The sequence below is a fragment of the Rhinopithecus roxellana genome, chromosome 12 (genome assembly GCF_007565055.1).
Source record: "Rhinopithecus roxellana isolate Shanxi Qingling chromosome 12, ASM756505v1, whole genome shotgun sequence".
NCBI classification, from domain to species: Eukaryota; Metazoa; Chordata; class Mammalia; order Primates; family Cercopithecidae; genus Rhinopithecus; species Rhinopithecus roxellana.
In genome coordinates, this window is record NC_044560.1 from 108,128,199 (window position 1) to 108,154,486 (window position 26,288).

At 43.6% G+C, this 26,288-nt stretch overlaps 2 protein-coding genes across 7 annotated transcripts in view; one reads left to right on the forward strand and one right to left on the reverse strand.

Moving 5' to 3' along the window:
- The window catches only part of LOC104673369 (caspase recruitment domain-containing protein 8), a 28,724-nt gene extending 15,010 nt beyond the window's left edge, over positions 1 to 13,714 (reverse strand). The window contains exons 1-3 of the mRNA XM_010377378.2: positions 13,675 to 13,714; positions 10,597 to 10,818; positions 5,529 to 5,630 (exon numbers count right to left, since the gene is read on the reverse strand). Coding sequence (XP_010375680.2) covers positions 5,529 to 5,587 — 59 coding nt within the window. The 5' untranslated portion in view covers positions 5,588 to 5,630; positions 10,597 to 10,818; positions 13,675 to 13,714. The remainder of the gene's footprint in view (positions 1 to 5,528; positions 5,631 to 10,596; positions 10,819 to 13,674) is intronic.
- LOC104673370 (caspase recruitment domain-containing protein 8) overlaps positions 10,490 to 26,288 on the forward strand; it is a 33,846-nt gene continuing 18,047 nt past the window's right edge. For 2 of the 6 annotated variants that reach the window (XM_030942633.1, XM_030942635.1), the window contains exons 1-7: positions 10,490 to 10,599; positions 19,057 to 19,158; positions 21,441 to 21,581; positions 22,191 to 22,331; positions 24,567 to 24,607; positions 25,255 to 25,405; positions 26,035 to 26,264. In XM_030942633.1, the coding sequence (XP_030798493.1) occupies positions 19,100 to 19,158; positions 21,441 to 21,581; positions 22,191 to 22,331; positions 24,567 to 24,607; positions 25,255 to 25,405; positions 26,035 to 26,264 (763 nt within the window). In that variant the 5' untranslated portion in view covers positions 10,490 to 10,599; positions 19,057 to 19,099. Of the gene's footprint in view, positions 10,670 to 19,056; positions 19,159 to 21,440; positions 21,586 to 22,190; positions 22,332 to 23,073; positions 24,608 to 25,254; positions 25,406 to 26,034; positions 26,265 to 26,288 lie in introns of those variants that run through there. The other 4 variants (XM_030942634.1, XM_030942636.1, XM_030942637.1 and 1 more) reach the window with 4 other exon arrangements.

A 26,288-nucleotide genomic window follows, 5' to 3' on the forward strand; every position in this document is an offset into this window, starting at 1 on the left:
AACCTTGACCACACCTGGGAAGCTTTAAAAACAACCCAATACCCAGGTCACAGCCCACACCAATTGAATCAGAAGTCTGGAGGTGGGACCGGAGCATCAGTGCTGTCAAAGCCTCACAGGTGATTCCAATATTAGCTAACATGGGCTCCATGTTCTGCAGGGTGAGTCAATGGTTCGTCAGATTAGGAGTGATGGAGTGTCCTTTAGGTCAAGATATTCACTGGCCAATATGACAGCCACTAGCCACACATGCCTATTTACATCTTAGTTTTAAATTGTTAAATGTGAAAATCAGTTCCTCATTTGAGGTAGCCATATTTCAAGTGCTCAAAAGCCACACGTGGCTCTTGCCCGCCACCATGTAAGACATGCGTTTGCTCCTCCTTTGATTTCTGCCATGATGGTGAGGCCTCCCCAGCCATGTGAAACTAAAAGAATTTTTCTGGGGAATGGACATAGGCGTGGGATGTCTGGCAACAAAATCTGCTTTGGAGAGGACCCCAGGGAACAGAGATGAGGTCTCAGGCTGGTCTTCAACTCCCAGCCCCAAGAAATCCTTCCACCGTGGCCTCCCAAAGCGCTGGGATTACAACTGCACTCAGTCTGAGCATTACTGTTTGATAGATATTCCCAAATCCCTCTCCACAAAAGGTTACAACAGTGAACACTTCCATCAGCTGAATATCCGTGAAAGCAATTGTTGAGAAATTTTGAAGTAAGTCCAAAACCAAACTGTAGAAAAAAGTCATTGATTAAAAAAAAAAGAAAGAAAGAAAGCAAAAAAAGAAAGAAAATAATTGAGGAATTATTACTAAAGGCAACTTTTGTCTTAAAAAAAAAAAAAAGAACATTTGATTGCAATGCAAAACCAGGTTTCAGCTGGAAATAAAGCCTGTTAAAGACATCAACAACGAGAGCAAAAATCCTGAATATTTTTTCAGCAATTCTAATCAAAGTATGTATCTTAAAAAAAAAAAAAAAAAGCCACAGTGGCTTCCACACTGGACAGCACAGACAGGGAACATTTCCATCCTGGGCGAGAACGCTATTGGACAGCATTGACTTTAGAACCTCTGCTGCAGTGCAGTTGACCAGAGGGTCCTGCTTTGGGGTATTTGGCATTGGTTTTATTCTATTTTTATTATGATTATTTTTTAAATTTATAGATTTAAAATTTAAATCGCCATCTCAATTTTTAAAATATTAATAAAATAATAATAACAATAATAAAAGATTTTAAAAAAATTTTTTTTTTGAGACGGAGTCTTGCTCTGTCGCCCAAACTGGAGTGCAGTGGCCAGATCTCGGCTCACTGCAAGCTCCGCCTTTCGGGTTCACGCCATTCTCCTGCCTCAGCCTCCCGAGTAGCTGGGACTACAGGCGCCCGCCACCTCGCCCAGCTAGTTTTTTGTATTTTTTAGTAGAGACGGGGTTTCACCGGGTTAGCCAGGATGGTCTCGATCTCCTGACCTCGTGATCCGCCCGTCTCGGCCTCCCAAAGTGCTGGGATTACAGGCTTGAGCCACCGAGACCACACACTTTTAAACAACCAGATCTTGCATGAACTCAGAGGAACAAGCCACTTATCACCAAGGGGATGGTGCTAAACCATTCATGAGGGATATGCCCCCATGATCCAATCACCTCCCTCCAGGCCCCTCCTCCGACACTGGGACTCACATTTCGGCATGAGATTTGGACAAACATCCAAACCATATCACTGTTGTTATAGGAAGGATTATCAGCCAGGCGCAGTGGCTCACGCCTGTAATCCAAAAACTTTTGGAGGCTGAGGCAGGTGGATCACCTAAGATCAGGAGTTTGAGACCAGCCTGGCCAACACAGTGAAACCCCATGTCTACTAAAACTATGAAAATTAGCTGGGTGTGGTGGCGGGCACCTGTAATCCCAGTTACTTGGGAGACTGAGGCACAAGAATCCCTCAAACCCGGGAGGCGGAGGTTGCAGTGAGCAGAGATCATGCCACGGCACTCCAGCCTGGGCAACAGGGTGAGACTTTGTCTCAAAAAAAAAAAAAAAAAATTATCGTTAGGGGAAGCTGGGTGAAGGCTACATGGGAACGCTGCTCTTTTTTCCCCAACTTTATTATTATTATTATTATTATTGTTATTATTATTATTGTTATTATTTTGAGACGGAGTCTCACTCTGTCTCCCAGGCTGGAGTGTAGTTGCACGATCTCAGCTCACTGCAACCTCCCCCTCCCGAGTTCAAGGGATTCTCCTGCCTCAGCCTCCTGAGAAGCTGGGATTACAGGTGTAGGCCACCATGCCCGGCTAATTTTTGTATTTTTAGTAGAGATGGGGTTTCACCATGTTGGTCAGGCTGGTCTCAAACTCCTGACCTCAGGTGATCCACCCGCCTCCACCTCCCAAAGTGCTGGGATTGCAGGTGTGAGCCACTGGGCCCAGCCCTTTTTTTCCTACTTCTAATGAGATAGAAACTGTTGAAATAAAAACTTATGAGAACAAAGAAGAAAAATAACATATATACTAATTTTTATGCAAATAACCTACATGTCTTTGATTCTTATGAATGTACATGAACCAGAGGAGCAAGATGTCAAATCTTTAATTTTTCCCCAACAAATATGTGTCCCTTACAAATAATTTCTCACTCTGGCTTCAGCCTGCGAAAAAAATTCCAGTTTTCATTTCTTGCAGTTTTTTTGTGTAGCTTAGCCTTGTGTGTTCGATGCATCTACACTGATACTGGATCCACGGTTCCAGGGAAAACACAAATGGAGTTGGCATGTGAGCATGTCAGAGGAGCTCGATGGTGGGACAATTTCCTCACGTGATGTAGTGAAAGTAGCCCAATCCTTAGGGATGCCATCCTTAGAGATGCCATCTGTAGAGATGTCCATCCTTAGAGATGCCCATCCTTAGACATGCGCATCCATAGAGATGCCATCCTTAGAGACATCCATCCTTAGAGATGCCACCCTTAGAGATGTCCATCCTTAGAGATGCCTTAGAGATGCCATCTTAGAGATGCCAGTCCATAGAGATGCCATCTTTAGAGATGCCTTCGTTAGAGATGGCCATCCTTAGAGATGCCTTAGAAATGCCATCTTAGAGATGCCATCTTTAGAGATGCCTTAGAGATGCCTTCCTTAGAGATGCCCATCCTTAGAGATGTCCATCCTTAGAAATGCCTTAGAGATGTCCATCCATGGAGATGCCATCCTTAGATATGCCCATCCTTAGAGTGCCATCCTTAGAGATGTCCATACTTAGACCTGCCATCCTTAGAGATGCCTTACAGATGCCATCCCTAGAGACGCCCATCCTTGGAGATGCTATTCTTAGAGATGCCCATCCTTGGAGATGCTATCCTTAGCAATGTCCATCCTTAGAGATGCCATCCATAGAGATGGAATCCTTAGAGATGCCCATCCTTAGAAATGTCTTAGAGATGCCCATCCTTACAGACACCTTCTTTGATGCCCATCCTATAATAAAATGCCATTCCTCCACATTTTTACTAAATTAACTGCATCTCTGTTTCCACACAGTAGACAATGATCTTATCTCAGGAGGCATGCCTCCTTTGATTCTCAATCCCTGATGTTCATCACAGTCTGTCACACTTGACGATGCTCACTACTGGCCTCTGAAAGGATACTCTGTTTTTGTAAACTATAGGAGCATAAGAAGGGCCCTACTCTTCTATCCTTCGTTGGTCCTGAACAGGAGGGAATGTTAACCTGATGAACTTGTTTGCACAACCCTGGATGGACTGAGCTTATTTGAAGGTAGGATCTCTTTATTTAGGGTGAGCATGTCAAGGATGATGGACACCAGAGAAATCTGCATTCAGTGCCTTTCACAGACATCACTCAGCAGTGACAGACCTGTCAAAATGTTGCTTAACCTCTCTGAGTATCAGCTTTCTAACTTGTAAAATAAGGATACAGTACTCTCATCACAAATCCTTGTGGTGATTAATCATAGAAGGCTGAAATTACTTAGCACGAGAGCTAGGAAACACTGGGTTCCCAAAGCAAACAATTCATCCTAGTCCGTGGTCTTTTATGCATGCCAGAGCATCTGTCTCAATCATTTCAGACCTTTTTTTTTTTGACGGAATTTCGCTCTTGTCGCCTAGGCTGGAGTGCAATGGCACAATCTTGGCGCAATACCACCAGGTTCAAGCGATTCTCGTGCCTCAGCCTCCCGAGTAGCTGGGATTACAAGTGCCTGCCACCCGGCCCGGTTAATTTTTGTATTTTTAGTAGAGACAGGGTTTCACCACATTGGCCAGGTTGGTCTCGAACTCCTGACCTCAGGAGATTGGCCCGTCTCTGCCTCCCAAAGTGCTGGGATTACAGGCAAGAGCCACCATGCCCGGCCAAGGCTGCTCTTTTTAAAAAGTGTGGACTGAGAAGTTTGTGAACAATATAAATGTATTTGTCACAGCTCTGGATGCTGGAACATCCAGGATCAAAGTGCTGGTAGACTCGGTGTCTGCTCCTGATTCATAGAGGGCAGACTTCTTGTTCTGTCCAGGCATGGGGAAAGAGAAAGGAGCTCTCCAGGGTCTCCTTCATGAGGGAACTAATTCCACTCATGAGGGCTCTACCTTTATCACCTGACACCTCTCAAAGGCCCCATCTCCTAATAACATAACATTGGAAGTTAGGATTTCAACATATGAATATTGGAGGAACACAAACATTCATTCTACAGCAGTGTCTGAATTGCATACACGGAAATATTTGGTCAGATTAATTTGTTTTGAGTTCCAAGACAACGTAAAACAGTGCATTCGTTTTCTACAAATGAGAGATAAGCCACGTGCTGATGAGGAGCCACTGAAACGCACAGCGGGAGGGCTTAGTAAGTCAGGCTGCATGGTTCTGCTCTGATCTGGGTGCCATGCTGTGGGACTGTCAAGAGCATGGTCAAGGCCATAGGTCCATGCATCAAGGAAAGAGCTGGAAGAACAGCCCTAGACTCGCTTTTGCTCAGGTATGAAGTAGCCATGGTGAGAATCAGGGAAGGAGAGAGAAGGTCTAAAAAGTACACCTGGGCCAGGCGTGGTGGTTCACGCTTGTAATCTCAGCACTTCGGGAGGCCGAGGTGGGCAGATCAAGAGGTCAAGAGATCAAGACCATCCTGGCCAACATGGTAAAACCCTGTCTCTACTAAAAATACAAAAATTAGATGGGCGTGGTGGTGCACACCAGTAGTCCCAGCTACCGGGGAGGATGAAGCAGGGGAATCACTTGAACTGGAGATGCGGAGGTTGCCATGAGTTGAGATTGTGCCACTGCACTCCAGCCTGGGTGACTGAGGGAGACTCCGTTTCAAAAAAAAAAAAAAAAAGTACACCTGGGTGCCCCTGGCGGTTTTCCCCTTCATTCATACAGAGATGAATGAGTGAATAAATGTGAGCAGAACCTTCTTCCAGAAAACGTCCATGTTGCTCTGTATCTCATGAACTATAACGAGATGCAGAAGAATCAGCCACCAGGAGCCCGCACAGAGCGCAAAGTCACTCACCGTCTCGGCAGCTCTTCATCACTGCTGCTACTCTTTTCATGACACTCCTTTTTGTCCATTTGTCAAATGTTGTATTTATCTCTTTACTGTATCTTTTTCAGCCTGAAAAAATAAAAAGAGGTTGTATTTAGGTACATGGGAAGAACCGTCAGATAAATCTTAGCTTCCGTGTCTCTAAAAGGTTGACAAAAGCACTGATAGATCATTCAAAAGAGATGCATCAGTGGAATTGTTCCCAGTAGCAGTAGGTGCTTAGGACAGAGGCTGAAACAGGAGAGCTGCAAAATAGAAACTCCTTTTTTTTTTTTTTTTTTTTTTTTAGCCTAATGAAGTGGGAGTATGGATTTTTCAAATTCTTTTATTTTTGATGTAGCCCTGCGTCTGCAAGTTAAGCCACGTAGAATAGTAACTTCTAGAGATTCCAACCTGACAGAGGCAAAAGTGTGATTATTTCCTTGCCTTCCATTCTTCTCTCATACAACTCTAATGGGTTCTCTTGCCTAAATCGTCACCTAGATTTCTTTAAAATACTTGGGTTTAGGAACCGTTGTCTGATCCATTACCTTCACCGGTTCTGCTATGACATTTTTTAATGATTAGATTTTTAAAATAATGGCTTTATGGATATATAGTTCACAAACCACATGATTCACAAACCATATAATAAACTATACAATTCAATGTTGTATATAGCATAGTTACAAAGTTGTACAACCACCACCACAGTCAGTTTTAGGACAGTGTCATCACCTCAAAAAGAAACTCACTAAGCGGCACTCCCCATTCCCCACATGCACGCACACCCAGCCACAGGCACCAACGAATCCACCTTCTGTCTCCACAGGTTTACTCATTCTGGACATTTGATTCAATAGGAGTTGTTACGGACTGAATGTATGTGTCCACCCTCAAGTTCCTGTGTTGAAATCCTAACTCCAAATGTGATGATACGACGAGATGGGGCCTTTGGGAGGTGATGAGGTCATGAGGGTGGAATCCTCATGAATGGTCTCAATGCTCTTAGAAAAGTGACCCCAGAGACCTCCCTCCCTCTTTCTACCATGGGAGAATGCAGCAAGAAGTCAGCTGTCTATGAACGAGGAAGCAGGTCCTCTCCAGTCACGGAATGTACCAGTGCCTTGATCTTGGGCTTCCCAGGCTCCAGAACTGTGAGAAATAAATCCTGTTGTTTAAGCCACGTGGTCTATGATACTTTTGTTAAAGAAGCCCAAAGTGACTAAGACAGGCATCAAACAATATATTGTCCTTTGTGATGGATCCTTTCACTTCCCATAATGTTTTCAAGGTCCATCCGTGTTATACCACATAACAGCACCTCCTTTGCTGAATAATATTCCACCATATGGAGACACCACATATTCTCTATCCATTCAGCAGACGATAGACATTTGGGTGAGTTCCACTTTGGGGCTCTTATAAAAAATGCTGCTGTGAATATTCAGGTACAAATTTCCGTGTGGTCAGATTATTTCCTTCTCTTGGGTACAGTTAGGAGTGGAGTTGCTGGATCATATGGTAACTCTGTGTTTAACCTTCATTGGCACTAAGCCAATGTTTTCCTAAGCACCAATTTCCATTTCCACCAGCAGTGTAGGAGGGTGCCAGCTTCTCCATATCCTCACCTATAACTGTTATTATAGGCCTTTTAAAAATGACCATTCTGGTACGTGTAAAGTGATATCTTATTGTGATTTTTGAAGATTAATTTTTATGTAATAGTAAAAATACATATTAATAGCATTGTAGACACTTTGGATAACAGAAAATTGGTGAATTACAAATCACCCCAAATCCAAACACCCATAAATAATCCATCTTAACTTTTTGACTATTTGATTGTATTGACTATATTAAAACAGCGTGATAGGGAGCAGTGGCTCATGCCTGTAATCCCAGCAGTTTGGGAGGCCGAGGTGGGCGGATTACCTGAGGCCAGGAGTTCCAGAGCAACCTGGCCAACATGGTCAAACCCCATCTCTACTAAAAACACAAAAATTAGCCGGGTGTGGTGGTGCATGCCTGTAATCCCAGCAACTCGGGAGGCTGAGACAGGAGAATTGCTTGAACCCAGGAGTAGGAGGTTGTAAACGTGAGCCAAGATCACACCACTGCACTTCAGCCTGGGTGACAGACTGAGACTCTGTCTCCAAAAAATAAAAAAATAAAAAATTATTTATCTGAATTTCCATTAGGTGATTTCAGCTACCAAGAAAATTCTAGCTGGGCGCAGTGGCTCACGCCTGTAATCCCAGCACTTTGGGAGGCCGAGACGGGCGGATCACTAGGTCAGGAGATGGAGACCATCCTGGCTAACACAGTGAAACCCCATCTCTACTAAAAAATACAAAAAAAAAAAAAAAAAAAAAAAACACTAGCCGGGCGAGGTGGCGGGCACCTGTAGTCCCAGCTACTTGGGAGGCTGAGGCAGGAGAATGGCGTAAACCCGGGAGGCGGAGCTTGCAGTGAGCTGAGATCCGGCCACTGCACTCCAGCCTGGGGGACAGAGCCAGACTCCGTCTCAAAAAAAAAAAAAAAAGAAAACTCTAGAAGGTAAACATAACCACCTTCTAAGAACTTAAAACTCTCCAATATTAAATGGCCAGTTCCCTCAGAATAAAAACAAACCAAAATATATCAACCAAGGTGAACTTTGAATAATTAATTCAATTGTTTCACTTTCTTCTTAAAGTTGTTGTGAGGAACTTCAAAATGACATGACTGGCCGGGCGCGGTGGCTCAAGCCTGTAATCCCAGCACTTTGGGAGGCCAAGGCGGGTGGATCACGAGGTCAGGAGATCGAGACCATCCTGGCTAACACGGTGAAACCCCGTCTCTACTAAAAAATACAAAAAACTGGCCGGGCGAGGTGGCGGGCGCCTGTAGTCCCAGCTACTCGGGAGGCTGAGGCAGGAGAATGGCGTGAACCCGGGAGGCGGAGCTTGCAGTGAGCTGAGATCCGGCCACTGCACTCCAGCCTGGGCGACAGAGCGAGACTCTGTTTCAAAAAAATAAAAAAATAAAAATAAATAAATAAATAAATAATAAATAATTGAGCCAGGTGAAGTAGTACATGCCTGTAATCCCACCTACTTGGGAGGCTGAGGCAGGAGTTTGAGCCCAGGAGTTTGAGTCCAGTCTGGGCAGCACTGCAAGATCCCATCCCCCAAATAATAAATAAACAAACAAACTAACTAATTAAGTAATCAATAATTGAATGAGAAAAGTTAGCTCATATTTCAGTATGTTCCATCTTAGTATATATACTTCTAGGCAACCACTTAGTGACAAAAATTCTGTAGAAATTCATCATTAAAGTTCATTATGTAAATAAATGTGAAGACTAGATAAGAACCACAGAACACAATGACATTGGGAAAAATGCCACAGTAATTCTTTGAAAAAAGAAATGCAGGCCGGGTGCAGTGGCTCATGCCTGTAGTCCCAGCACTTTGGGAGACCGGGGTGGGCAGATCACAAGTCAGGGGTTCGAGAGCAGCCTGGCCAACATAGTGAAACCCCGTCTCTACTAAAAATACAAAAACAATTAGCTGGGTGTGGTGGTAAGCACCTGTAGTCCCAGCTACTCCGGAGGCTGAGGCAGGAGAATGCTTTCAGAGAAACTTCTTGATCACAAGGGCAAATCTGAAAGTTGTCAGAACAAAGTGGAGTCACTTATGTTAAGGTAACCCTGACAAATAGAGCCAGGAAAGCCATGAAGAGAGGACTGTTATCCTTGTATGCCCGAAAATGAAAAAGACTCCACAAAAGCCACAACCTTGCATAAAGGTCTTCACAACCTTAAACAAAAAATATTTCTGCAAGGAATGCTGCCCAGCAACTGCTGATCCAACCTCGGACTAATGTCACCCTTGTTGCTGATCTTTGCAGCCAAGGAAAATTCTGTCAAAAGAATATGTAATCCTCCCCATTTCTGTCTTCCTTTATCTCCCTGAATATACACATAGTTTAATATGGCATGTCTATTCCCAATGGCAATGCTCTATTCCCAAATAAACATTGTTTATGGCCGGGCGCAGGGGCTCCCGCCTGTAATCCCAGCACTTTGGGAGGCCGAGGTGGGCTGATCTCGAGGTCAAGAGACGGAGACCATCCTGGCCAACATGGTGAAACCCCATCTCTACTAATAATAAAAAATTGGGCCGGGCGCGGTGGCTCACGCCTGTAATCCCAGCACTTTGGGAGGCGGAGGCGGGTGGATCACAAGGTGAGGAGATCGGGATCATCCTGGCTAACAAGGTGAAACCCTGTCTCTACTAAAAACACAAAAATTAGCCAGGCGTGGTGGCGGGCGCCTGTAATCCTAGCTACTCAGGAGGCTGAGGCAGGAGAATGGCAGTAAACCCGGGAGGTGGAGCTTGCAGTGAGCCGAGATCCTGCCACTGCGCTCCAACTTGGGCAACAGAGCAAGACTCTGTCTCAAAAAAAAAAATAAATAAATAAAATAAAAATAAATTAATAATAAAAAATTAGGTGGGCGTTGTGGTGCACGCCTGTAGTCCCAGCTACTCGGGAGGCTGAGGCACAAGAATTGCTTGAACCTGGGAGGCAGAGGTTGCAGTGAGCCGAGATCACTGCACTCTGGCCTAGCGAGAGAGCGAGCCTCAGTTTCAAAAAAAAAGAAAAAAAAATTGTTTCCCTTAGGAAGCTTTCATATGTTTGTTAGTTAGGTTAAAACTTCTAATAATTAAAGTTATACAGTTACAGTGTAAAATTATTAGTATTAGCAACATAAACATTGGTGTAAAAATTTTATTACAGAAATTAAAACAAATTAAGTATGAGAGAGATTAAAGACTGTCCAAGCCAAGTCATTGAAGTCATAAATTTAAGCTATGACTAACAGGATGCCGAGCTTCTAGAGGGATTTGTTTTTAACAAGGGGAGGGCCCCGTTTCCCCTTCTGACACGCGCTTTGTCGTACTCCCTCCTTGCTAACCAAGAGGAGCAGAACACAGAGCAGCCTGGCGGTGTCCTAGCAACAAGCCTCCGTTTCTTCTTCCTGTACCCTGGGGCTCCTGAAACTCACCTGGTAAGCGCTCCAAAGAAGCAGCAGGTGGTGACTTCAGGAGAGGACGGGCCAAATGGGAGAATCCCCTTAGGTCGGTTTCTCTAGTTCTCAACTTCTTTCGAAATAATGCTCGCAGAGAAGGACGGCTTTCTGAGAACTGAGGGAAGTAAGCTCTTAGGACTTCCGGTCGCCATGATGGCTGTGGGCAGTCAACAGGGTCGGTGCAAGCATCTGGGCCATCTTTAATGTGGGCAGGAAAAAACACGATTTTACACTTACTTCTGCAGAGTTTATAATATCCTTGCCCATTATTTAAAATAAAATATCTAAGACATAGGTAATAATATATTTTAAATAAAATTGAAGCAATATATGAAATTTCTCTGGAATTCATCCAGCCACTCGGCTGTTACCACTATCCAGAAACGTGTTAATCCCCCTGCATGATTTATATGTTTGGTTTGTATTTTAAATATTATTTTCTGTATATTTAAAAGTTGTATTTCGTTGGTATCCTGCTATGCATTCTCGTGCAATTTGATTTTTAATCAATATTACTTTTTTTTTTTTTTTTTTTGAGATTGAGTGTCCCTCTGTCACCCAGGCTGGAGTGCAATGGCACAATCTCCGTTCACTGCAACCTCTGCCTCCAGGGTTCAAGCGATTCTCTTGCCTCAGCCTCCCGAGTAGCTGGGATTACAGGCGCATGCCATCACGCTCAGTTAATTTTTTGTATTTTTAGTAGAAACGGGGTTTCACCGTGTTGGCCGGGATGGTCTCCGTCTCTTGACCTCGAGATCAGCCCACCTCGGCCTCCCAAAGTGCTGGGATTACAGGCGTGAGCCACTGTGCCCTGCCTTGGTTTCTAAATACTATTTTGAATACAAGGGAGCCAAGGATCTGTGGAGAAGTGGTTACTTCCAGGGCTGGGGCAGGGAATATACAAGATAACATTGGAATAAATTGTGACGCCAGAACATGAAGAAATATTCCAAAAAGACTGGGGCATGTTGACTGAACACAGAAGACAAACATGCATGACCTCAACCTAATCATGAGAAAACGTCAAAGAAATCCAAATTGATAAACATTCTGTAAAATAATTGACCGTGCTCAGCGAAAGTGTCACAATCACAAAAGACAAGGAAAAAATAAGAAATTGTCGCAGACTGGAGGAATCTAAGGACAGATAACAATTAAGTGCAATGTGAGATCCTCGATTAGATCTTGGAGAAGAAAGCGGACATTTAGACAAATGTAGACAAAATTCAAATAAGGTCTGCACATTAGGTAATGGTACGATATGCTAACATCCATTTCCTGGTTAGATAATTGTATTACATATACTATTACATGTATAATTATTATATTACAATTACATATACAGCTGTATATTATATATAATACAATAAATATATATGTATGATATATAATATGATAAATGTACATATACAATTATTTTATATATAACAACTATTATATATAAATACAATTATATAAAGCTAACATTAGGATAAGGTGGTTGAGGATTTATACGAATCTTTGCTATTTTTTCACGTTTAAAATTATTTCAACATAAAAAATTATATGGGTCATGTAGTTTTTTCGTACAGTTTAATTCTAGGCACCATAGTTTCTATTTTAATGGATGTATTTTCTTCTTTCATGGAATTGGGATAGTCTGTTATATTAAAAAGCTGTTCATTTTTGTATATTAAGATTCTTCTGGCCGGGCGTGGTAACTCATGCCTGTAATCCCAGCACTTGGGAACCCGAAGCAGGCAAATCACCTGAAGTCAGGAGTTCGAGACCAGCATGTCCAACATGGTGAAACCCCATCTCTACTAAAAATACAAGAAAAATAGCCAGACTTGGTGACGCATATTTGCAATCCCAGCTACTTGGGAGGCTGAGGAGGAGAATCGCTAGAACCCAGGAAGCAGAGGTTGCAGTGAGCCAAGATTGCACCACTGCACTCTGGTCTGAGCAACAGAGGGAGACTCCGTCTCAAAAGAAAAAAAAAAGATTATTTCTCTAACTTACTGGTTTATCTTACTTTTGTAGCTTATTTCAGGTGATTTGTTGTGTTTGTCTGTAGGGTAAAATAACATGTCTAGTGAGTTACAGTTTAATGTCCTTCTGTTCAATTACCGTATTTCAAGTTTATTCCAATATTTTGGAATAAGCTTCCAATATTTTAACTTAAATAGGGAAGATCATACTTGGTATTTTCCTGACCTCTGCTGGAATGATTTCATAGCGTCCACATGAAGCACAAGGATAGCCTTTGGCCTGAGAGAGACGTATTATGCCGAGAATATGTGTAATCCTTTTTTTTTTTTTTTTTTTTTTTTTTTTTTTTTTTTTTTTGAGACGGAGTTTCGCTCTGTCGCCCAGGCTGGAGTGCAGTGGCCAGATCTCAGCTCACTGCAAGCTCCGCCTCCCGGGTTCACGCTATTCTCCTGCCTCAGCCTCCCGAGTAGCTGGGACTACAGGCGCCCACCACCTCACCCAGCTAGTTTTTTTGTATTTTTTTAGTAGAGACGGGGTTTCACCATGTTAGCCAGGATGGCCTCGATCTCCTGACCTCGTGATCCGCCCGTCTCGGCCTCCCAAAGTGCTGGGATTACAGGCTTGAGCCACCACGCCCGGCCTGTGTAATCCTTTTTACTGAGGAATTGTGGGTGCAGTTTTTTTCCCCCCAAGAATGATTGTTAATTTTGGTCCATCATTTTCCTTTGATTGTTCTTTATCTCAAACAAACAAACAAACAAAACAAAACGTCCTGGTCTTCTCACCTATTTTCTTGTAGTACCTTTAAGCAATGCTCCGGTAATATCTTTCTCTTAATTATTATGGAATGCATGGGACTGTTCCATGTCTGATTATATGCAGAACGTGCTTTCTACAAGTGAGTTTTTGTAGTATTTCTGTACTCTGTCACACTAGGCCATTTCCCTATCTTCAAGGATCTCCCATCCACCCCTGCCTCTACCACATCTATCTCCTGCTCAGCCTCCATTCCAACTGCCCAGATCTTACAGCTCTTGTATTCAGACTCTACAGATAAATCACCGAGTATGAGGTTTTACTCACAGGAAGTTCCTCTTCTGGCCTTTCCTGACTTCTTTATGTTTTCTCACTCTGCACTTCCTCCCCGTTCCTCCGCCGTGCTCCACCCTGACTTCACACAGTTTTGTCAGCCAGTGAGAAACGTTTGGATCTGTGAATTAAATCTGTCTCCTCGTTATTCTGAAAATGGAGTTTGCATGGACTTTTCCATTCACCTTATTGCTTTCATTGACACTCAGTAATAGACAAGATAAACTTATTTCCCATTGCCTTGTTCATTTCAGAAGTACCAGGTAGAATTTTACCAACAAGGCTTCATACATATTCCCAGTAATTGTTGAGTGATTTAATTGTATATTGTCTTGCTACTACTTTGATCATATATCACATTATTTCTCATTTTTGAATACCTGGACTTATATAAATTTTATGTAATTCATGTTTGTATTTATCCAAGTTCTCAGAAACTACAACTGCTGAAATTGACCATAACTCTCCTAATACAGGTGTAATTAAAGTGAGAGATGCTTTTTAGCTCATAAAAAAAAAACTGTAGATCAAGTCTCAGTAACTTCTAGTTAATCCTATAGAAAGCCAAAATAATGTATAGCTTCTTTAAATTCTTATAAGGAAAAAACTCCATTTTGTTTCTTGAAATGAGGTATTGCTTTGTCACCCAGACTGGAATACAGTGACACTTTCACAGCTCACTGTGACCTTAAACTCCTGGGCTCAAGGGATCCTCTCACTTCAGCCTCCCGAGTGGCTGGGACTACAGGCGCAAACCACTGTGCCTAGCTTCATGAGAAAAAAATTAAATATATAATGGTATTAGGTAAAATAATACTAAATAAGAAATCATTTGAATGCATACTATATTAACTCTGGAATAACAATACTTAAATAAAAGAAAAGTGTTTGTTATAACAAAGGGAAGCTTGTAGTTCAGAGGATAGCTAAATTAAATTTGTTGCAGGCTGTGAGAAACATAACAATTAAACATAAATACATGAAATATGTAGAGTTTTATATTTTTATTGAAAATTGCTTAGAGGCCGGGCGCGGTGGCTCAAGCCTGTAATCCCAGCACTTTGGGAGGCCGAGACGTGCGGATCACGAGGTCAGGAGATCAAGACCATCCTGGCTAACACAGTGAAACCCCGTCTCTACTAAAAAATACAAAAAAAACTAGCCGGGCGCGGTAGCGGGCGCCTGTAGTCCCAGCTAATGTAGTCCCAGCTACTTGGGAGGCTGAGGCAGGAGAATGGCGTAAACCCAGGAGGCAGAGCTTGCAGTGAGCTGAGATCTGGCCACTGCACTCCAGCCTGGGCGACAGAGCGAGACTCCGTCTCAAAAAAAAAAAAAAAAAAGAAAATTGCTTAGAAATATTTGGTTTGTCTAGTTGGAACGTGTGAGTGATTATAAATATTCAGTTATTGCTGATAAATTCATTGGTGGTAAAATAAAACATTTGTATAGGGTTTTGGAATTCAAATATTTAAAATCACTTCTCTGAATTCCCATTAGATGATTATTGCTACCAACAAAATTCTAGTAGGTAAACACAACCACCTTCTAAGAACTTAGAACTCTCGGGCTGGGCATGATGGCTCATGTCTGTAATCCCAGGACTGTGGGAGGCCGAGGCAGGCAGATCACCTGAGGTCAGGAGTTCAAAACCAGCCTGAGCAACATGGAGAAACCCCATCTTGAGTAAAAATACAAAATTAGCAGGGTGTGGTGGCACATGCCTGTAATCCCAGCTACTCGGAAGGCTGAGACAGGAGAATTGCTTGCACCTGAGATTGTGCCATTGCACTCCAGCCTAGCAACAAGAGAAAAACTCCATCCAAAAAGAACTTAGAACTCTCCAATATTAAATGGCCAGTTGCCTCAGAATAAAAACAAACCAAACTATTTCAACCAAGGTGAACTCTGAATAATTAATTCAATTGTTTCATTTTCTTCTTAAAGAAGTTGTGAAGAACTTCAAAATGATACGACTGTAGAACAATAGTGAGATGCAAACAAAGAACAAAAACCACCACATAAGAAATTGTGAATTTCATTGAGCAGCTTTACTGTTCGTCTTAATATGGTGCTAACTAGGAGTTGGTTTTGCATTGCTCAGGAGCAGAGATATAATTATGGTTTGTTATATATGGTGGTATAATATACAAATATACCCTCTCTAGCTTTGTCTACTGACATAATTAGGTGCATTGTCACTCCAGCAGCAAGAGCCTGATATATCTGCCTAGAATTCATGTTTTGATTTGTAAATCTCTGATAGTAATTGTGAAGAGCTCAACTCAGTATGGAAACTGATCCGGTCACATTTTTCTTCAGCCCCTTAAATAAACTGCACAGAGTCTGAGGTCACACTATGCTAGACACACTGTAATTGCACAAACAAAATTGCAGGGCTTTGTTCCAAGATGGTATTAAGACTTGATCTATGGGGCCGGGCGCGGTGGCTCAAGCCTGTAATCCCAGTGCTTTGGGAGGCCGAGACGGGCGGATCACGAGGTCAGGAGATCGAGACCACCCTGGCTAACACGGTGAAACCCCGTCTCTACTAAAAATACAAAAAACTAGCTGGGCGAGGTGGTGGCGCCTGCAGTCCCAGCTACTCGGGAGGCTGAGGCAGGAGAATGGCGTGAACCCGGGAGGCGGAGCTTGCAGTGAGCTGAGATCTGGCCACTGCACTCCAGCCTGGGTGACAGAGCGAGACTCCGTCTCAAAAAAAAAAAAAAAGACTTAATCTATGGATAAGATCAACTTGTGGGTGATTCAGAGGTGCCCACTAGTTTCCTGCAACCAGAAATTAAAAACCTACTTGTGTGTTTAAAGATGCTTGAAACAATACTGCAGAGAGAGGATGGTGAGACAGTGGAGTGCTGTATGATCCTGAGTGTTAAACACAATTTGATTTGTTAAAATTAAGTTGCATTCCTTGGATACAAATAGTTTGTTTTAAAAAGTAGGCATAGTATTACCCTATTTTATTTATTTATTTTTTGTTTTGAAGACAGAGTCTCTGTCACTCAAGCTGGAGTGCAGAAGCGCGATCTCAGCTCACTGCAACCTCCGCCTCCTGGGTTCAAGCAATTCTCCTAGCTCAGCCTCCGGAGTAGCTGGGACTACAGGCATGCGCCACCACGCCCAGCTAATTTTTGTATTTTTAGTAGAGATGGGGTTTCGCCATGTTGACCAGGCAAATCTGGAACTGCCGGGCTCAGATGATCCACCTGCCTCAGCCTCCCAATGTGCTGGGGGATTACAGGCGTGAGCTGCCGCGCCCGGTCACCCTATTTTAATATATTTAATAAAACCAAATAGTCAAAAAGTTAAGATGGATTATTTGTGGGCGTTTGGATTTTGAGTGATTTGTAATTCACTAATTTTCTTTTCTGTTATCCAAAGCGTCTACAATGCTATTAATAATATATATTTTTACTACTATATAAAAATCTTCAAAAATTACAATAAGATACCACTTTACACGTACCAGAATGGCCATTTTTAAAAGGCCTATAATAACAGTTATAGGTGAGGATATGGAGAAGCTGGCACCCTCCTACACTGCTGGTGGAAATGGAAATTGGTGCTTTGGAAAACAGTCTGGCAGTTCCTTGAAGGTTAAACGCAGAGTTACCATATGACCCAGCAACTCCACTCCTAACTGTACCCAAGAGAAGGAAATAATCTGACCACCCGGAAATTTGTACCTGAATATTCACAGCAGCATTTTTCATAACAGCCCCAAAGTGGAACTCACCCAAATGTCTATCGTCTGCTGAATGGATAGAGAATATGTGGTGTCTCCATACGGTGGAATATTATTCAGCCATAAAAACAAAGGAGGTGCTGTTATGTGGTATAACACGGATGGACCTTGAAAACATTATGGGAAGTGAAAGGATCCATCACAAAGGACAATATATTGTTTGATGCCTGTCTTAGTCACTTTGGGCTTCTTTAACAAAAGTATCATAGACCACGTGGCTTAAACAACAGGATTTATTTCTCACAATTCTAGAGGCTGGGAAGCCCAAGATCAAGGCACTGGTGCATTCCGTGACTGGAGAGGACCTGCTTCCTCATTCATAGATGGCTGACTTCTTTTTGTTGTTGTTGTTGAGATGGAGTCTCCCTCTGTTGCCGAGGCTGGAGTGCAGTGGCGTGATCTCGGTTCACTGCAAGCTCCGCCTCCCGGGTTCACGCCATTCTCCTGCCTCAGCCTCCAGAGTAGCAGGGACTACAGGTGCCCACCACCACTCCCGGCTAATTTTTTGTATTTTTAGTAGAGACAGGGTTTCACCATGTTAGTCAGGATGGTCTCGATCTCCTGACCTTGTGATCTGCCCGCCTCGGCCTCCCAAAGTGCTGGGATTACAGGCGTGAGCCACCGTGCCCAGCCAGACAGCTGACTTCTTGCTGCATTCTCCCATGGTAGAAAGAGGGAGGGAGGTCTCTGGGTTCTCTTTTCTAAGGGCATTGAGACCATTCATGAGGATTCTACCCTCATGACCTCATCACCTCCCGAAGGCCCCATCTCCTCGTATCATCACATTTGGAGTTAGGATTTCAACACAGGAACTTGAGGGTGGACACATACATTCAGTCCATAACAACTCCTATTAAATCATATGTCCAGAATGAGTAAACCTGTGGAGACAGAAAGTGGACTCGTGGGTGCCTGTCGCTGAGCGTGTGTGCATGTGGGGAATGGGGAGTGCCGCTTAATAAGTTTCTTTTTGAGGTGATGACGCTGTCCTAAAACTGACTGTGGTGGTGGTTGTACAACTTTGTAACTATGCTATATACAACATTGAATTGTATAGTTTATTGTGTGGTTTGTGAATCGTGTGGTTGGTGAACTATCCATCCATAAAGCCATTATTTTAAAAATCTAATCTTCAAAAAATGTCATAGCAGAACCGGTGAAGGTAATGGATCAGACAACGGTTCCTAAACCCAAGTATTTTAAAGAACTCTAGGTGACGATTTAGGCAAGAGAACCCATTAGAGTTGTACGAGAGAAGAATGGAAGGCAAGGAAATAATCACACTTTTGCCTCTGTCAGGTTGGAATCTCTAGAAGTTACTATTCTACATGGCTTAACTTGCAGACGCAGGGCTACATCAAAAATAAAAGAATTTGAAAAATCCATACTCCCACTTCATGAGGCAAAAAAAAAAAAAAAAAAGAAGTTTCTATTTTGCAGCTCTCCTGTTTCGGCCTCTGTCCTAAGCACCTACTGCTGCTGGGAGCAATTCCACTGATGCATCTCTTTTGAATGATCTATCAGTGCTTTTGTCAACCTTTTAGAGACACGGAAGCTAAGATTTATCTGACGGTTCTTCCCATGTACCTAAATACAACCTCTTTTTATTTTTTCAGGCTGAAAAAGATACAGTGAAGAGATAAATACAACATTTGACAAATGGACAAAAAGGAGTGTCATGAAAAGAGTAGCAGCAGTGATGAAGAGCTGCCGAGACTGTGAGTGACTTTGCGCTCTGTGCGGGCTCCTGGTGGCTGATTCTTCTGCATCTCGTTATAGTTCATGAGATACAGAGCACCATGGACGTTTTCTGGAGGAAGGTTCTGCTCACATTTATTCACTCATTCATCTCTGTATGAATGAAGGGGAAAACCGCCAGGGGCACCCAGGTGTACTTTTTTTTTTTTTTTGAAATGGAATCTCCCTCAGTCACCCAGGCTGGAGTGCAGTGGCACAATCTCAACTCATGGCAACCTCCGCATCTCCAGTTCAAGCGATTCCCCTACTTCATCCTCCCCAGTAGCTGGGACTATGGGCGTGCACCACCACGCCCATCTAATTTTTGTATTTTTAGTAAAGACAGGGTTTTACCATGTTGGCCAGGATGGTCTTGATCTCTTGACCTCTTGATCTGCCCACCTCGGCCTCCTAAAGTGCTGGGATTACAGGCGTGAGCCACCACGCCCGGCCCAGGTGTACTTTTTAGACCTTCTCTCTCCTTCCCTGATTTTCACCATGTCTACTTCATACCTGAGCAAAAGCGAGTCTAGGGCTGTTCTTCCAGCTCTTTCCTTGATGCATGGACCTATGGCCTTGACCATGCTCTTGACAATCCCACAGCATGGCACCCAGATCAGAGCAGAACCATGCAGCCTGACTTACAAAGCCCTCCCGCTGTGCGTTTCAGTGGCTCCTCATCAGCACGTGGCTTATCTCTCATTTGTAGAAAACGAATGCACTGTTTTACATTGTCTTGGAACTCAAAACAAATTAATCTGACCAAATATTTCCGTGTATGCAATTCAGACACTGCTGTGGAAAGAAAGTTTGTGTTCCTCCAATATTCATATGTTGAAATCCTAACTTCCAATGTGATGTTATTAGGAGATGGGGCCTTTGAGAGGTGTCAGGTGATAAAGGTGGAGCCCTCATGAGTGGAATTAGTTCCCTCATGAAGGAGACCCTGGAGAGCTCCTTTCTCTTTCCTCATGCCTGGACAGAACAAGAAGTCTGCCCTCTATGAATCAGGAGCAGACACCGAGTCTACCAGCACTTTGATCCTGGATGTTCCAGCATCCAGAGCTGTGACAAATACATTTATATTGTTTACAACCTTCTCAGTCCATACTTTTTTAAAAGAGCAACTTTGGCCAGGCATGGTGGCTCACGCCTGTAATCCCAGCACTTTGGGAGGTGGAGGTGGGTGGATCTCCTGAGGTCAGGAGTTCGAGACCAGCCTGGCCAACATGGTGAAACCCCTACTAAAATCTCTACTAAAAATGCACAAATTAGCCAGGCATGGTGGCAGGCACTTGTAATCCCAGCTACTTGGGAGGCTGAGGCAGGAGAATCACTTGAACCTGGGAGGTGGAAGTTGCAGTGAGCCGAGATCACACCATCACACTCCAGCCTGGGCAACAACAGTGAAACTCTGTCTCAAAAAGAAAAAAAAGTCTGAAATGAGTGAGACATGCTCTGGCATGCATAAAAGACCACGGACTAGGATGAATTGTTTGCTTTGGGAACCCAGTGTTTCCTAGCTCTTGTGCTAAGTAATTTTAGCCTTCTATGATTAATCACCACAAGGATTTGTGATGAGAGTACTGTATCCTTATTTTACAAGTTAGAAAGCTGATACTCAGAGAGGTTAAGCAACATTTTGACAGGTCTGTCACTGCTGAGTGATGTCTGTGAAAGGCACTGAATGCAAATTTCTCTGGTGTCCATCATCCTTGACATGCTAACCCTAAATAAAGAGATCCTACCTTCAAATAAGCTCAGTCCATCCAGGGTTGTGCAAACAAGTTCATCAGGTTAACATTCCCTCCTGTTCAGGACCAATGAAGGATAGAAGAGTAGGGCCCTTCTTATGCTCCTATAGTTTACAAAAACACAGTATCCTTTCAGAGGCCAGTAGTGAGCATCGTCAAGTGTGACAGACTGTGATGAACATCAGGGATTGAGAATCAAAGGAGGCATGCCTCCTGAGATAAGATCATTGTCTACTGTGTGGAAACAGAGATGCAGTTAATTCAGTAAAAATGTGGAGGAATGGCATTTTATTATAGGATGGGCATCAAAGAAGGTGTCTGTAAGGATGGGCATCTCTAAGGTATCTCTAAGGATAGCATCTCTAAGAATAGTATCTCTAAGGATGGCATCTCTATGGATGCGCATGTCTAAGGATTGGACTACTTTTGCTACATCACAGTGAGAAGATTGTCCCACCATCGAGCTCCTCTGACATGCTCACATGCCAACTCCATTTGTGTTTTCCCAGGCACCATGGATCCAGTAGGAATGTAGATGCATCAGAAGTCATAAGACAGCAGACAGTATTGGTTGACGATAGCATACAGAAACGGCGAGACATGACAACTGGAATTTTTTCTCAGGCTGAAGCCTGTGTGACAGATGATACGTAAGGGACATCTATTGGTTGGGGAAAAATTAAAGATTTGGAATTTTGCTGCACTGGTTCATGTACATTCATAAGAAGCAAAGACGTGTAGGTTATTTGCATAAAAATTAGTATGTTACTTTTCTTCTTTGTTATCGTAAGTTTTTATTTCAAAAGAGTTTCTGTCTCATAAGATGTAGGAAAAAGAGGTCGGGGCCCAGTGACTCATACCTATAATCCTAGCGCACGAGAGGCGAGGGCAGGTGGATCACCTGAGGTCAAAAGTCAAACTGGGAATCTCGTCCTTTCCCTAAAATTCTTAGCAAGGTTATATAGGTCAACATACTTGTTGACCTATTATGAAACCAAAGTTTGTGGCAAATGCTAGATGTTGAGAATTGACTGACGTCTGCTTCCTAGTATGGAAAAAGTAGCATGTAGTGGGAAACAGGCATTCAGTTAAATTTTACGTGATGAGAGGTGAGATGGAGTCGTGCAGGCCTGAGGAAAGACTTCCCTAAGATAAAATATGGGGTCTATGGCTATTAACATAAAATCTTCGTGCACAGGCCATGCTATCATCAGGCACCTACCTTATATTCATAGAAAAATTCTGTTCTTGTTTTCCAGGGTATACAGGGAGTTATTCTGTGTTTCTCAGATGTGTGGTAGCATCTTAGATTTTTTCGAAGAAGGTGATGAGACAGAGGCGGAGGCATTATGGTTCACCGCTTCTCCTAAGGATCAACCATCTGGGAAGGACATTCCCAGGTAAGAAAAGCTATTCTGGGCTGGGCGCGGTGGCTCACGCCTGTAATCCCAGCACTTTGGGAGGCCGAGGCGGGTGGATCACGAGGTCAGGAGACGGAGACCATCCTGGCTAACACGGTGAAACCTCGTCTCTATTAAAAATACAAAAAATTAGCCGGGCGTGGTGGCGGGAGCCTGTAGTCCCAGCTACTCAGGAGGCTGAGGCAGGAGAATGGCGTGAACCCAGGAGGCGGAGCTTGCAGTGAGCCGAGATCGCGCCACTGCACTCCAGCCTGGGCGACAGAGCGAGACTCCGTCTCAAAAAAAAAAAAAAAAAGAAAGAAAGAAAAGCTATTCCGTTGGAAAACTATTGGACGCTGTGTCTTAATATCATAGAGGAACATGTGAATGAGAGGAATTTGGGTGTTTTTCATCAAACTCAGGGGAGAATGAATGAGCTTATGCAATACTAGCAATGAATCCAGAAATTTTTGAAGCAAACCTTGGGCAATGACATTTTCTTCCATGGAGGTGTCTAGAGAACCCATGCACAAAAAGGCAATGAGCAATGCAATCAAAGACCAGTGGGTTATTGGTTGAGCTGTTACCCAATGCCTAAAACCAACCTCATTCTCTAGGAAACTGGCTGATGATGAGGCTGAAGGCCACAGTGGAGTCCTGAGATTTAACATCGGGGAGGGGAGAATGGATCTCTTTGTAGCGTATGCCAATTTCCAAGGGTTGAATATCCCCATCGTGGCAGGTTTCAAACTACCAACGTGAAGCCCCTGATGAGGGAGTTGGGAGGACACATGCAGAAGCCTCTCATCCTACTTTCACCACACAGACACGATAGACATGAATAACCTCAAGAGCATAGACTGCTGGACAGTGTAGGAAAATGACTGGAAATTGGTATGTTTTAGCATGTATTACTTTTGTTTTTAATATGATTTATTTAAATGTTAGCTTGTATCGTTTAATTTAGACTAATGGTTGTGTGGAACAACTTGGTTGCAAAGTCCCTGAAAATGGAACCGTCGGCTCTCACGATCTGGGATGCGCTGTCTGCATTTCTGCGCTGGCTTCCTCCCACCTTCTAAACCCCTCCTCAGCAGGCAGACTCCAGCATGCACATGCACCAGGAGAGAGACTATAACATGGCATGTTTACTCTTGCTGCTTTGCCTGAGGCTACCCGAATCCACAGTAAAATGTGTAGCCACAAACAGCAACCAGTCTTAGGATGTCAGGCCAAGGGTCTCTCCATGCTTGACTTGCCTACACAACCCTTCTGAGAAAAGCACTGTAAAGCCTTTCTCTTCATCCCGCTTCTCCAGGTACCTGTTGTTTTTAAACCTAATCCACGTGTCAATTTTTCTGCTGGTCTCTTTCACGTTGAAATAAACAGACACCTCGAGGAACAGATCAAAGGCAGAGAATTTGATGGAGTTGGTTGCCTTCCTCCAGAAGGGATTGCCTGTGTTAGGGCAGATTTCTCTCCAGGGGCCTGACGAACCACTGGCTCACGCTGTAGATCATGGAGCCCATGTTGGCTAATATTGGAACCACCTGTGAGTCTTTGAAAGCCCCCCCCCCCCCATGCTTTGGTGCCACCTCCAGATTTCTGATTCAATTGGTGTGGACTGTGACCTAGGTACTGGGTGGTTTTTAAAGCTTCCCAGGTGTGGTCAAGTTTGGAATTAACTTGGAATATAAATGCATGCATTTTGTGCATTGGTGAATTACTGCTTCAGTCTTTGATTCCAGCATCATATGATACCAATTGGAGCAATCAATTTAAGCCAAAGAAGCTGGCTGTGTCCACGTTGAACATGAGCACAGGACAAAGAGAAAAGGGAGAGATGCCGAGATATATTTGGCTCTAGGGAGCACCTTAGCTCTATTATTTATAAATCTGGATAAAGATATCTTCATTCAAAATGTCTTCTATTTTTTGATAGTCTAGATCCGTCCCAAGAGAACTTTCTGTGATGACAGGAGTGTTCCGTTCTCTGCTACACAGTGTTGTCGCCATGAGTGACATGTAGGTGTTCGAGAAGTTGAAATGTGGATGGTGCAACTGAGAAACCAAAGTTTACCTAAGTTTAATTCATACAAATTTAAACCACACATCTGGGTAGCGGCTACTCTACTGGACAGTGCAGCTCCAGTTTTTAATAACATCGTCTTCATCTTCATCAACTAATTCTTGATATTTTTCATCTTTTTGTGACATGGGGATCCCCACCTCCAGTGTATCAGAACAGCAGGAATCTTCAGAGGGACAAGAATCAGGTAATGGACTAATAGGGAGAGGATTGAAGGGCATGTGGATTGATGGAAAATAAAATGTTATTTTATGTGGAGAAGACAATTTAGAGTCTTCTGTGCAGTGAAGATCAGGAGTGGTTTCCTTACCTCGGCCACAGTGCACTGTGCAGTTTAAATGGGGACATGTAAGCCTCTCACCGCCGGGGCACGGAAATGCTCAGGGGAATCAGGGGATGGTCCTGGTGGCTGGGGACAGCAGCAGGGACTAGGAAGAAGGCAAGCTCTTTTGCCTCTTCAGCTTTGGAGCTCGATCCTTTTCTGACCTGGACTTGCCTCACCAGCAGAAGGTGTCATCTGTTCTTTGGGTCCAGTAGAAATGTAGGTGCATTGGTTCCAGTCCTCAGCAAACGGTGCCTCCTACCAAAGCTGTCCAGCCTGGCTTCCCAGAAAGCCCTGTGGAATTTGGGGTATACTTTTAGTCATGACAGAGAATATTCTTGTGCCTTTCCTTGTCTGGATTCAAAGAAGCAGAACCGCATATTCTGGTCACTCTCTGTTCTTATTTGATATCTGTATCCCAACAGCATCTGTGTAATTCAGCCTCCAGGAGTCCTTCAGGCCATGCCTCTTCCAACTCTTTACCTCTTACATGTCTAGTATTTTCTTTTCAGGAGATATTTGCTCAGAAGAGAATCAAATAGTTTCCTCTTATGCTGCTAAACTCGGTTTTGAGGTTGAACAAGATTATACAAATCATCAGTTTCTGGGGCCTGAAGGAAATGTGGATGTTGAGTTGATTGATAAGAGCACAAACACATACAGGTAAGAACGGAAGATGCTGATGATTTGAAAACCGCTCTGATATAAAGGAAGTGTGTAGGCCAGGTGTGGTGACTCAGCACTTTGGGAGGCCAAGGAGGGCGGATCATGAGGTCAGGAGTTCGATACCAGCATGGCCAACATGATGAAACCCTGTCTCTACTAAAACTACAAAAACTAACCAGGTGTGGTGGCACCTGCCTGTAGTCCCAGCTAATCAGGAGGGTGAGAAAGGAGAATCGCTTGAACCCAGGAGTCAGAGGTTGCAGTGAGATGAGACCTCACCACTGCACTGCAGCCTAGGTGACAGAGCGAGAATTCATCTCAAAAATAATTAAATAATATAAAAATAAAAATGGAAGCATATCGGCTCTATCCCTTATGATAGCTAACATTTCATCAATAATATGTTTATTCCATGTGCTGCGAAATTGATATTTTAATGTCAACATATATAGAATGCAGAGAAATTGGGGCCCAGAGAGGTTAATGAACTCCCCAGCGTTTTCTAATGTAGTGAAAGTCACAGGTGGGTCCTGAACCTCGCCTCACTTCAAATCCCACCTCCCTTTGCACATCGCTGCTTAAATCCTGGTGTTCTCCCGTCATGACATCACTCTGGCTCCTTTCAGCCTTCGTTTCCCCACTGCTGGCTGGTATCTGTGGTCAGCCACCGGCCTCGGCTTCGTGGTAAGGGATGCGGTCACGGTGACGATTGCGTTTGGTTCCTGGAGTCAGCACCTGGGCCTGGACCTGCAGCACCATGAACAGTGGCTGGTGGCCGGCCCCTTGTTTGCCATCACTGCAGAGCCAGAGGAGGCTGTGGCCGAAATCCACCTCCCCCACTTCATCTCCCTCCAAGGTAATGCGGGGTGAGCGGAGGCTT